We start from the raw sequence: 11,957 nt of genomic DNA, 5'->3' as shown, positions 1-11,957 counted from the left end.
CATCCCTTTAAAAGAGTCTGCTAAATGCATAAAATAAAATTGTGTGGCATGAAGGTTATTAATGAGAGACCCCCTGTAGAGATCACACCCTGCTCATACTGGCTGGAGGCAGCAGGAGCAGGGTGTGTTTCCCTATGTAGTTGATATCACTGCTGCAGCATAACTAAATAGATAACATTTTGTGTGAAATGGTACATGCCTGGACAACCATGCTGGATGTGGAGTCACCTTGAGGACACGAGGGAATGTTGACGTCCAGAGATGTCAGGGCCATGGGCCGGGGGGGCAGGGGGCCAGGGGGCGGGGCCTCATAAACAGAGCGCAATCAATATGTTGTGCAGTGAAAGAAAGAAAATCTGAAAATTGAATGATTATTAAGATTTATTACATATTGGTGCACAGGTGTAGACTATACTGGATAGGTATGTGTGTAATTTTAAATACATATAAGTAATGGATTTACTGGATTCATGTAAGCTTTGCTGTCACGGTTTAGGCCATGTTGGATTACCGTATTTTTCAGAAATAAAGCTGCAGCTTGTTAGTTCTTAGTACGTAGGAGGGCTCTGCTCTGCCCTTCCGCTCAATTTTGATTTTGCTTCTGTACTGGGCTTGAAGTACGTATGTCAGATGTCTCCGGTTAACTTTCTACCTGTCCAATCAGCGAACAGAACACAACATCAACGATGACGTTGATGTTGTGTGCTAGTTTGTGTTGTAGTTCCGTAATGGCGGCGGAGAAAGATGCGAGCGAAGCCATTCGGTCCGTTGTGGCAACGCTGACGAATATCCAGAAGTTAAAGCCAGAGCAAGAACAATCTTTGATCCCCACGGGGTTCGTTTGATTTGCCAGCTAGCGCCGTTAGTCGTGAAGGAGTTGGCTAAGGCGAATGCTAGCGATTGGTTATAGCAGATCCAGAGTGGCTCTGGGCAGATCCAATAGTTTTAAACTTCAACAGAGTACCCGCCTTCAAGGAAGTTAACGCTTGTCAATGGAGGGAGCCCAGACTCTGTGTACAAATGAAATGTACGAGAGTCTGGTTAGGACCAGGCTAGCGGCTTGTACCCCGATTTTGCAGTTTTCTTGTGGTTGTACGGTTTAAATTTCGAAGCGGCTTATAGCCCATTTTAAGAATAAAACAGAAACACTTTCTTGCTGAACCAACATTCTTGCTCCACGACATCGCATTCTGAGGAAATATACCCCAGTATGATTACCAAAGGAAATGTATTTTGTGTAGCAGGTTCAAAGTATTTCACATGGCTCTTCATACTAATGTATAGGTTCAAAGGCATGCGATTTTAATGCAGATAGCCTGCGCGTAGGGTGGGTTACTCAGACAGGTCGAAAACAACAGCCTTCTGATCCAGAATAGGCTATCAGCTGTCCTGAAAAGGGACAAAAAGTTCACATGCCTATAGCCTACAAAAGACAAGTACTAAAAACAATGTATCAACTATGTACGGTATCAACATCAAAATTACCATCAAATCCTTTTTTAAGATAGGAAATATTACTCTTATTGTTTAAGTCAATGAAATAAATGAAAAAATAAAACATAACTAGAGAGGGTACAATTTCTGGGGAAATTGTAGGGTGTGCTTGCTTGCGTCGGTTGCACAGGGGGGGTCTGTTTTTTATGAAATGTTTACAACTGATATTTCTGTATATTTTATATAAAAATGCATACTTATTATTTATAAACATTACATAGATTTAAAAGCATATTTTTTTGCTGCTCATTTACAACTCAAAATACGAGTGAAGTGTAGAATGAAATAGATGTCTTATCATTTCCCCTGCAAGAGGCAGCCTCATAGCTGAATCAAAACGAATACATTTGGCAGACCGGTGTAAAAATTGACCTAATCTCTATGACTTAAACGTCCTTTTAAGTTTTCCCTTCTCGTGATATTTTCAGGCATTTAGCCTACTCATTGCATTCATTCATTAATAAAGAACCCCCTTTGAAGATTATTCTACGACGTTACCCGGCAGTAGAAGATGGAATCGCGATTCAAACAGTACCATCTGCTAACTGAAAATATGCCCCCAAAAACGTAAATAAGCTTGACATTTATTTAGTGGAAAATCGCTCATTCATAAAAAGCTCACTGGTAGCGATCATATGTCAGTAACAACGCAAAATGCGATATAGCCCTGTGTGGAGAAGCTGCCCCGGTAAATTGTACTACTATGGTACAGTACTAGACTACTACTGTGTTCGTCTTGGTAGCGATTGCGTTGGTTGAATTCGATTAAACGTTCCGTTGTATGGTTTAGGCTGAAATTAATTATTTTCATGAACAGATTGACAAAGTTTAGGCTGTGGCAATGAAGTTCAGGTTAGTAGTCAGATAGACTTTTAATTTAAGTAAGGGGAGTGCCGAACATGTTCTGTCGCCGTTTGATTTCCTAAACAGCTGTGTACTGTAAATGTTTTTGTAGTGTCTCGCCTAGGCTACAGCGTTGCAGTGAGCAACACTGGTTTGCAACCACACGTAATGATAATTTCACCAACAAATCGTTTACTTGTAATGTAATGTCATAATAAATACTACAACAAAAATGTATTTGTGAGGAATGTTTATTTTAACGAATGAAAACAGATGCATCATAGACCACTGTAGTATGTGTTGCCCGGGCAACAGAGGCCAATGTCATGATGCTAATACAGTGAAATAGTAGACTACTGTTTCCCGAAAGTAGATGTACAGTACTTCCTTAATAATATCAGCTTATATTGTACATTACACATCACAATTGTGTGTCATATCACAAAGTAAAATGAGTAAATAGTTATCACCCTGGCCTCTTTGCTTGTGGCGTTTCTGCAGCTGCCTTGCAGTAAAGCAGTTAGCTATCTTAGCTATCTCCCAGAAGTTAACTAGCTGCTAAACTAATGTTCTGCTGAGGTAGTCACGCGAGTTTTCGTGACGTTAGTGACGTAAGTAGCGTCATTGACTGTGGCTAGCAAGTTAGCCACCGTTAGCTTTCGACACAAAAACTTAATTTCTACTTAAACCGTGCAACGGAACGTAAATAAAAATACAAGCAACTCAATCGCTACCAAGACGAAACTTTTGACATCGACGTTGTCTATGTAGTCCAAATATTGACGAAGGCTTAGGGTGCGAAAATAAATAAATATATATGTGAGAGAACAAAGGTTGTGCCCTTGCCGAAGGCAAACACACCCAATTATTAATATCTGTAATGGTGGCTGTATGATTAAATGTTAGCTGTGTTTGTGATTAATCTGTGTTTAACAGCATGGCACTGTCTGAGAGACAGCCAGGAATGTTTGTCTGTCTAAGAGCTCTCAGGGGAGCAAGCCTTCAACAGCCCACCAGAGGGTGAGGGAGGAAGAGGAGAGGAGGGGAGGGGAAAGGAGGAGGGGAAAGGAGGGGAGGGGAGAGGAAAGAGTAAGAGAGGAGAGGAGGAGAGTAAGAGAGGAGGAGAGGGGGAAAGGTGGATAAGAAAGGCACGTAGGTAGGACGAGGCATGCTCCATATCTACATGGAGAGTAGTATGTTACTGCCACCTACTGGACACAATGAAGTACAGCTTAGTAGTCTGTCCATTAGACTCCCATATAATGCTTTTATCCCAAAAGGGATTCAAACCTGTGACCACTGGCTCTGCAGTCCAATGCTCTGCCACTGACCTACATCTAGAATACCTCTTTTGGTCTAAAAAAGAAGCCACTGCCCCCATCTCTGTTCCCTGGCATTCCCCTGCCCACCTGACACCAGGTACGCCCACGCCCCCCCTCCTGTGAGACGAGGCCATGACGTCAGGCCCCCTCCCAGGCCGACACAACACTCCATAAAACTGAGGGACGAAGGGAGAGATCGAGGGAGAGAGCGAGGGAGAGACAGAAGGCAGTCATGGTGGTGTCCCTGCATCACTACCTCTATCTCTGTCTCACCTTTCTGCTGCGCTCCTCCTCCAACTCTTCCTCCTGCCGTCTGAGAGAGCACTTCAACCTGAGTGGAATGCACCTGGAGGGAGATGTGGTTCTGGGCGGGCTGTTTGAGGTCCACTTCTACAGCACTTATCCAGACCTGTCCTTCACCACCAAGCCACATCAGCTTGTCTGTGAGGGGTGAGGGGCTCTCGCACCTGACACACACACACACCAGCCTGACCTGACACACACACCAGCCTGACCTGACACACACACCACCCTGACCTGACACACACACCAGCCTGACCTGACACACACACCAGCCTGATACAACATAGAATTTAATTTACCGACTTGATAGTTTGGAAATTGATGACAGTCCCAAACTTATTGACTGATCATTTGTTAATGGGCTGTGTAAAAAGATGGCTTGTTTTATGTGTTTATTTTTATTTTTATGTTACTTAGTTCAACAGTGCTCCTCTCTGACTGCTTGGTATGGAGGAAGGCTGGAGTCATGTCTGTGTGCACTGAGGGAGGCTGGGGTCATGTCTGTGTGCTCTGAGGGAGGCTGGGGTCATGTCTGTGTGCTCTGAGGGAGGCTGGGGTCATGTCTGTGTGCACTGAGGGAGGCTGGGGTCATGTCTGTGTGCTCTGAGGGAGGCTGGGGTCATGTCTGTGTGCTCTGAGGGAGGCTGGGGTCATGTCTGTGCGCTCTCCTTTCTGTCAGGTTTCACGTGGCAGGTTTCCGACAGGCCCAGACCATGGCCTTCACCATTGAGGAGATCAACAAGAACCCATACCTGCTGCCTAACGTAACCCTGGGATACCATCTCTACGACAACTGCCTCCAGCTGGGGGTAGCGTTCCGTGCTGCCCTATCACTGGCCAGCGGGACGGAGGACGAGTTTCTACTGGACAAGGACTGCAGAGGGTCGCCCCCGGTGATGGGGATTGTGGGGGATCCGGGCTCGACTCACTCCATCGCCGTCTCCAGCGTCCTGGGGCTGTTTAGGGTGCCCATGGCAAGTGTCTGTCTGTCACCACACTGGAAGCACTGTTCAACACTTGCAATTTAAGCTTTTTGTCCACAGGTCTGTAGTCTGTTTGTTTTAAAGTGCATGTCTTTGTCCACAGGTCTGTTTCATGAATGTTCTAAAGTGTGTGTGTGCTTCACCTGTCACAGGTGAGTTACTACGCCACCTGTTCCTGCCTGAGTGATCGGAAGGCGTACCCCTCCTTCTTCAGGACCATCCCCAGTGACGCCTTCCAGGTAGCCACAAACTATTCTTTAGTGTGTTAGTAAATAGTACATATCTAATAAATAACAATCCTCAATTTCAATGAAATTCAAACACAGCAACATTTGTCTATCGGCAGCTGTGTACCACATTGCTACATTTGAAACTACTGGCCCAGATTATATGAACTAAGATCAAGCCATTATTTATTGTCTCTGCTGTAAAAACAATTGTTGTACAGACACATTTTAACAAATCTCTTAGTGTCCCTGGAAGTTTAGACTCCCTGAAGTTCCACATTTAAATGGGCCGGGTTATGAAAAATATATATTTATTCTGGGGTCCAAAAAAATACAAATAAAAAACCTATCTAACTATTTTTCCTGAATAATAAATATATTATGAGAATAGGGGTTAGTACATTTCTATTTTCTTATTCCTTTATCAGTAATAACAAAGATATATTCCACTATCAAACAGCTTCCTTGCTCTTCTTCAGGTGCGAGCCATGTTGCAGATCCTGAGACGGTTTGGATGGACCTGGGTCGGCCTTCTGGTCAGCGACGACGACTACGGTCGCCATGCCGCCCGCTCCTTCCTCCAGGGCCTGGCTCATGACCACGCCGGCTGCCCGGCCTATCATGAGGTGCTGCCGGACCACAGCGCCTCGGGCGAGTACCGCAGGATCGTGTCTGTGGTCCGGGCCTCTACTGCCAGAGTGGTGGTGGTGTTCTCCAACCAGGGATACATGCTCCCCCTTCTGGACGAGGTGAATATTACACCTTGTACATTCAATGAATGTCATGAGAATGCTACGGTAAAATAGGGTGAATTGATCGTTTACAGGTAAAATATTCGTTTTAATTTGACATTTTCTTCATTTAGCAGACGCTTTCATCCAAAGTGTCAGATATTTTTAAACATACAGAAACTACAGCAGAAAATTGAGGATTAGAAAGTGAAAAGTTCAAATAGTATTTTGGTAGCTTGATTCAAGGAACGGTTTGTATTTTACCAGGTACAGTGTGAAAATTTTGCGAAAAAAGATCCAAGGTAGCTAGCACTTCTCGCTTTTGTATGCCTACACAGGAAGGCAAAAAAAAACACACTGCTGGGTGTTAGATTTTTTTAAAGTCGCCTTTCTATTCTAAAAAGCCTTTTAAAATGTCAAAGACGTCATACACATCGTACGACCAAAGATACTGCTTTACGGCAAGCTCTGGTCACTTCCTTTTTTCTCTCGAACACAGCTGACAGATTAGGCTCTCCCTGTCAATACACATGCTAGAAAGAGTTTTGGCTTGCTATTGTTGTTGATAATGTTGCTAATGCTTTGACATTCTGATTCCGCTTCGGATGCCATCAAGAGGGATCTCTGGTCGTAGTCAGTCCTGCACTAACCAATCAGCATTCATTAGCAGAATGCTAGCGTGTTATGCGCAACAACGACTCACCCTGTAAGAAATTGAAAGAACAAAAGTACTTGTTCATTCAACTTTCAACCTATAATCAATGTTGAACAGGCAAAAACTACAATCAAATCTGAGATTTCTCAACGACAATCAGGCAAAAGAGACAAATTTAGCCGTTTAGCTCCATAGACTCCAATTCATTTTGCACTCGCTCGCGATCACCCCTAGTGGAACTCTGGTGGAACTGCAACCAAATTCGGTACAATGGGGCTTAATAGGGAGTCGACAGGCTCTCCGTAGATGGGCTCTGATATTGCTTAACCAACTGTCACAGTTGATTTAGCGTTGATCCCGGCTGTGTGTGAAGGTGGTGAGCCAGAACGTGACAGGTCTGCAGTGGATCGCGAGCGAGGCCTGGACCATCGCCATTGTCCTCCACACCCCCAGACTCATGCCCTACGTGGGGGGCACGCTGGGCATCGCCATCCGCCGCGGAGAGATCCCCGCACTCAAGGACTTCCTGTCAAGTCTCCGCCCTGACAAACACCCCAGCAACCAACATGGGCAGAGCATGGCAAAGATTTTATTTTATTTGTCCATTTTTTCAAACGAAAAAAAATAAAAATCTAACTAGAACTTGTATTTACTGCTGGTCTCTTATGTTTTGCTATATTTCAAGAGAATATCCTCACAAAACATTTTAGTCTTTTTTAAACTTTATTTTATTTTATTAAACAGCATTTTTTATTTCCATCTCTTTGGCAGGTGTGGCAGTTTTGGGAGGAGGTCTTTGGCTGCAGGTTTGAGCATGCTGGGCTGGGCGTTCCTGTGTGCTCTGGACAGGAGGCCCTGGCCCCTCAGGCCCAGCTATATCTGGATGTTTCTGACCTGAGGGCAGAGTACAACATCTACAAGGCTGTGTACACCCTGGCCCACGCCCTCCACAGCCTGCTGCGGTGTGTCCCAGGGCAGGGGCCCTTCCCAGGGCGCAGCTGTGCCAGCATGGACAACATGGAGCCCTGGCAGGTGAGGAAAACACACGGTTATAAATGTAGCGTGGCTAGGCCGCCTGGAAAGGGTTTGCCGGCACTTGAAGGACTGGTGGGAATCTCACTCGTTGCAAAAAATAAATGACCATATGTGCTTCTCTTGTGTCTCCCCCTTGTGGCCAGTTGGTGTACTATCTAGAGAGGGTCAACTTCACCACCGGGTTTGGGGACAGAGTGTTGTTCGACGAGAATGGAGATGCCCTGCCCATCTATGACATCATGAACTGGGCGTGGCTCCCGGACGGAAGTGTGAAGGTTCAGAATGTGGGTGCGGTCGATGAGTCACTTCCTGTTGGGGAACAGCTAATACTCCATGAAGACAAAATCTTCTGGAATTTCAAAGACAAAAAGGTCAAACGTTATATTTTGATAGAACGCTAGAGTAGTACTTTGTTCATCCCCTAATGGAAATTTGCAGATGTTGAACAAAGTTTTGCCCATTATTTGACCTACTTCCTTTCCTTCCAGCCCCCCAAGTCAGTGTGCAGTGAGAGCTGCCCTCCTGGCACCCGATTGGCCAACAGGAAGGGGCAGCCAGTGTGCTGCTTCGACTGCATCCCCTGTTCTGACGGGGAGGTCAGCAACCACACCGGTGAGGGCACAGTCCATGTGAACATCATATTTATACATTTTTGCCAAAACTACTACATCTACCCCATCCTACTCTACCACCCCCTGCCCCTTTCCTCTCTCTGTCTCCCTCCCTCCCTCCCTCTCTCTCGCTCTCTCTCTATCTCTCTCTTCCAGACTCCACTGAGTGTTCTGTGTGTCCTGAGGACTACTGGTCCGACCCACAGAGAACCCAGTGCATCCCCAAGACAGAGGAGTTCCTGTCTTACTCTGAACCCCTGGGCATGTCCCTGGCCGCCATCTCCCTGCTGGGCGCCGTCCTCACCGCCGTAGTCATGGCAATCTTCGTCCGCCACCGGAACACGCCTGTGGTGCGCGCCAACAACTCCGAGCTCAGCTTCCTCGTCCTGCTGTCACTCAAACTCTGCTTCCTGTGCTCGCTGCTGTTCATTGGCCGGCCCAAGCTGTGGGCGTGCCAGCTGAGGCATGCGGCGTTCGGGATCAGCTTTGTGCTGTGTGTCTCCTGCATCCTGGTGAAGACCGTGGTGGTTCTGGGGGTCTTCAGGGCCTCCAAGCCAGGCGGAGAAACCCACATGAAGTGGTTCGGGGCCCGGCACCAGAGAGGGACCGTGCTGGCTCTTACGTCCGTACAGACTGCCATCTGCACGGGCTGGCTGTTGCTGGCGTCTCCCACGCCGCATAAGAACACCCGCTACCAGAGCGATACAATAGTGTACGAGTGTGTGGTGGGGTCTGTTGCTGGGTTTGCTGCATTGCTGGGATACATCGCCCTGCTGGCTGTCCTCAGCTTCCTCCTGGCCTTCCTGGCCCGGAACCTTCCAGACAACTTCAACGAGGCCAAGCTCATCACCTTCAGCATGCTGATCTTCTGCGCTGTGTGGGTGGCGTTCGTCCCCGCCTACATCAGCTCCCCGGGGAAGTACGCCGACGTGGTGGAGATCTTCGCCATCCTGGCCTCCAGTTACGGCCTGCTGTTGGCGCTGTTTGGGCCCAAGTGTTACATCATCCTGCTGAGACCTGAGAGGAACACCAAGAAGGCCATCATGGGTCGGGCGGCACCCAAGACATGAGGCTCTTCGGACACTGCACCCCTCCCTGCTTCTACCTCACCATTTTCTTCTGACTAGATGAAATACCTTCTTTCACCTGTCATCCCTTCATCCCTTTAAAAGAGTCTGCTAAATGCATAAAATAAAATTGTGTGGCATGAAGGTTATTAATGAGAGACCCCCTGTAGAGATCACACCCTGCTCATACTGGCTGGAGGCAGCAGGAGCAGGGTGTGTTTCCCTATGTAGTTGATATCACTGCTGCAGCATAACTAAATAGATAACATTTTGTGTGAAATGGTACATGCCTGGACAACCATGCTGGATGTGGAGTCACCTTGAGGACACGAGGGAATGTTGACGTCCAGAGATGTCAGGGCCATGGGCCGGGGGGGCAGGGGGCCAGGGGGCGGGGCCTCATAAACAGAGCGCAATCAATATGTTGTGCAGTGAAAGAAAGAAAATCTGAAAATTGAATGATTATTAAGATTTATTACATATTGGTGCACAGGTGTAGACTATACTGGATAGGTATGTGTGTAATTTTAAATACATATAAGTAATGGATTTACTGGATTCATGTAAGCTTTGCTGTCACGGTTTAGGCCATGTTGGATTACCGTATTTTTCAGAAATAAAGCTGCAGCTTGTTAGTTCTTAGTACGTAGGAGGGCTCTGCTCTGCCCTTCCGCTCAATTTTGATTTTGCTTCTGTACTGGGCTTGAAGTACGTATGTCAGATGTCTCCGGTTAACTTTCTACCTGTCCAATCAGCGAACAGAACACAACATCAACGATGACGTTGATGTTGTGTGCTAGTTTGTGTTGTAGTTCCGTAATGGCGGCGGAGAAAGATGCGAGCGAAGCCATTCGGTCCGTTGTGGCAACGCTGACGAATATCCAGAAGTTAAAGCCAGAGCAAGAACAATCTTTGATCCCCACGGGGTTCGTTTGATTTGCCAGCTAGCGCCGTTAGTCGTGAAGGAGTTGGCTAAGGCGAATGCTAGCGATTGGTTATAGCAGATCCAGAGTGGCTCTGGGCAGATCCAATAGTTTTAAACTTCAACAGAGTACCCGCCTTCAAGGAAGTTAACGCTTGTCAATGGAGGGAGCCCAGACTCTGTGTACAAATGAAATGTACGAGAGTCTGGTTAGGACCAGGCTAGCGGCTTGTACCCCGATTTTGCAGTTTTCTTGTGGTTGTACGGTTTAAATTTCGAAGCGGCTTATAGCCCATTTTAAGAATAAAACAGAAACACTTTCTTGCTGAACCAACATTCTTGCTCCACGACATCGCATTCTGAGGAAATATACCCCAGTATGATTACCAAAGGAAATGTATTTTGTGTAGCAGGTTCAAAGTATTTCACATGGCTCTTCATACTAATGTATAGGTTCAAAGGCATGCGATTTTAATGCAGATAGCCTGCGCGTAGGGTGGGTTACTCAGACAGGTCGAAAACAACAGCCTTCTGATCCAGAATAGGCTATCAGCTGTCCTGAAAAGGGACAAAAAGTTCACATGCCTATAGCCTACAAAAGACAAGTACTAAAAACAATGTATCAACTATGTACGGTATCAACATCAAAATTACCATCAAATCCTTTTTTAAGATAGGAAATATTACTCTTATTGTTTAAGTCAATGAAATAAATGAAAAAATAAAACATAACTAGAGAGGGTACAATTTCTGGGGAAATTGTAGGGTGTGCTTGCTTGCGTCGGTTGCACAGGGGGGGTCTGTTTTTTATGAAATGTTTACAACTGATATTTCTGTATATTTTATATAAAAATGCATACTTATTATTTATAAACATTACATAGATTTAAAAGCATATTTTTTTGCTGCTCATTTACAACTCAAAATACGAGTGAAGTGTAGAATGAAATAGATGTCTTATCATTTCCCCTGCAAGAGGCAGCCTCATAGCTGAATCAAAACGAATACATTTGGCAGACCGGTGTAAAAATTGACCTAATCTCTATGACTTAAACGTCCTTTTAAGTTTTCCCTTCTCGTGATATTTTCAGGCATTTAGCCTACTCATTGCATTCATTCATTAATAAAGAACCCCCTTTGAAGATTATTCTACGACGTTACCCGGCAGTAGAAGATGGAATCGCGATTCAAACAGTACCATCTGCTAACTGAAAATATGCCCCCAAAAACGTAAATAAGCTTGACATTTATTTAGTGGAAAATCGCTCATTCATAAAAAGCTCACTGGTAGCGATCATATGTCAGTAACAACGCAAAATGCGATATAGCCCTGTGTGGAGAAGCTGCCCCGGTAAATTGTACTACTATGGTACAGTACTAGACTACTACTGTGTTCGTCTTGGTAGCGATTGCGTTGGTTGAATTCGATTAAACGTTCCGTTGTATGGTTTAGGCTGAAATTAATTATTTTCATGAACAGATTGACAAAGTTTAGGCTGTGGCAATGAAGTTCAGGTTAGTAGTCAGATAGACTTTTAATTTAAGTAAGGGGAGTGCCGAACATGTTCTGTCGCCGTTTGATTTCCTAAACAGCTGTGTACTGTAAATGTTTTTGTAGTGTCTCGCCTAGGCTACAGCGTTGCAGTGAGCAACACTGGTTTGCAACCACACGTAATGATAATTTCACCAACAAATCGTTTACTTGTAATGTAATGTCATAATAAATACTACAACAAAAATGTATTTGTGAGGAATGTTTATTTT

At 45.4% G+C, this 11,957-nt stretch overlaps 1 protein-coding gene across 1 annotated transcript; it reads left to right on the top strand.

Moving 5' to 3' along the window:
- The first annotated feature begins 3,891 nt into the window (after positions 1 to 3,891).
- On the top strand, positions 3,892 to 9,274 carry LOC136951307 (extracellular calcium-sensing receptor-like). The gene is made up of 9 exons (XM_067245657.1): positions 3,892 to 4,109; positions 4,642 to 4,936; positions 5,098 to 5,184; positions 5,652 to 5,921; positions 6,932 to 7,138; positions 7,330 to 7,590; positions 7,737 to 7,964; positions 8,082 to 8,205; positions 8,361 to 9,274. Exons 1-9 carry the CDS (start codon positions 3,892 to 3,894, stop codon positions 9,272 to 9,274), a joined length of 2,604 nt encoding a protein of 867 aa, XP_067101758.1.
- Positions 9,275 to 11,957: the final 2,683 nt, after the last annotated feature.

This window comes from Osmerus mordax, chromosome 11, assembly GCF_038355195.1.
Source record: "Osmerus mordax isolate fOsmMor3 chromosome 11, fOsmMor3.pri, whole genome shotgun sequence".
NCBI lineage: Eukaryota > Metazoa > Chordata > Actinopteri > Osmeriformes > Osmeridae > Osmerus > Osmerus mordax.
The sequence above is the reverse complement of the archived record's forward strand: the minus strand, read 5'-3'. Positions and strand labels throughout refer to the sequence as shown.

What these genes read in the sequence shown, in the direction of transcription:
- LOC136951307 (XM_067245657.1), top strand. Translation starts at nt 3,892, where the DNA reads ATGGTGGTGTCCCTGCATCACTACCTCTATCTCTGTCTCACCTTTCTG. An exon ending in GGCTGTTTAGGGTGCCCATG is followed by an intron (nt 4,937 to 5,097) that starts GCAAGTGTCTGT and finishes CACCTGTCACAG; the next exon opens with GTGAGTTACTACGCCACCTG. An exon ending in ACAACATGGAGCCCTGGCAG is followed by an intron (nt 7,591 to 7,736) that starts GTGAGGAAAACA and finishes CCTTGTGGCCAG; the next exon opens with TTGGTGTACTATCTAGAGAG.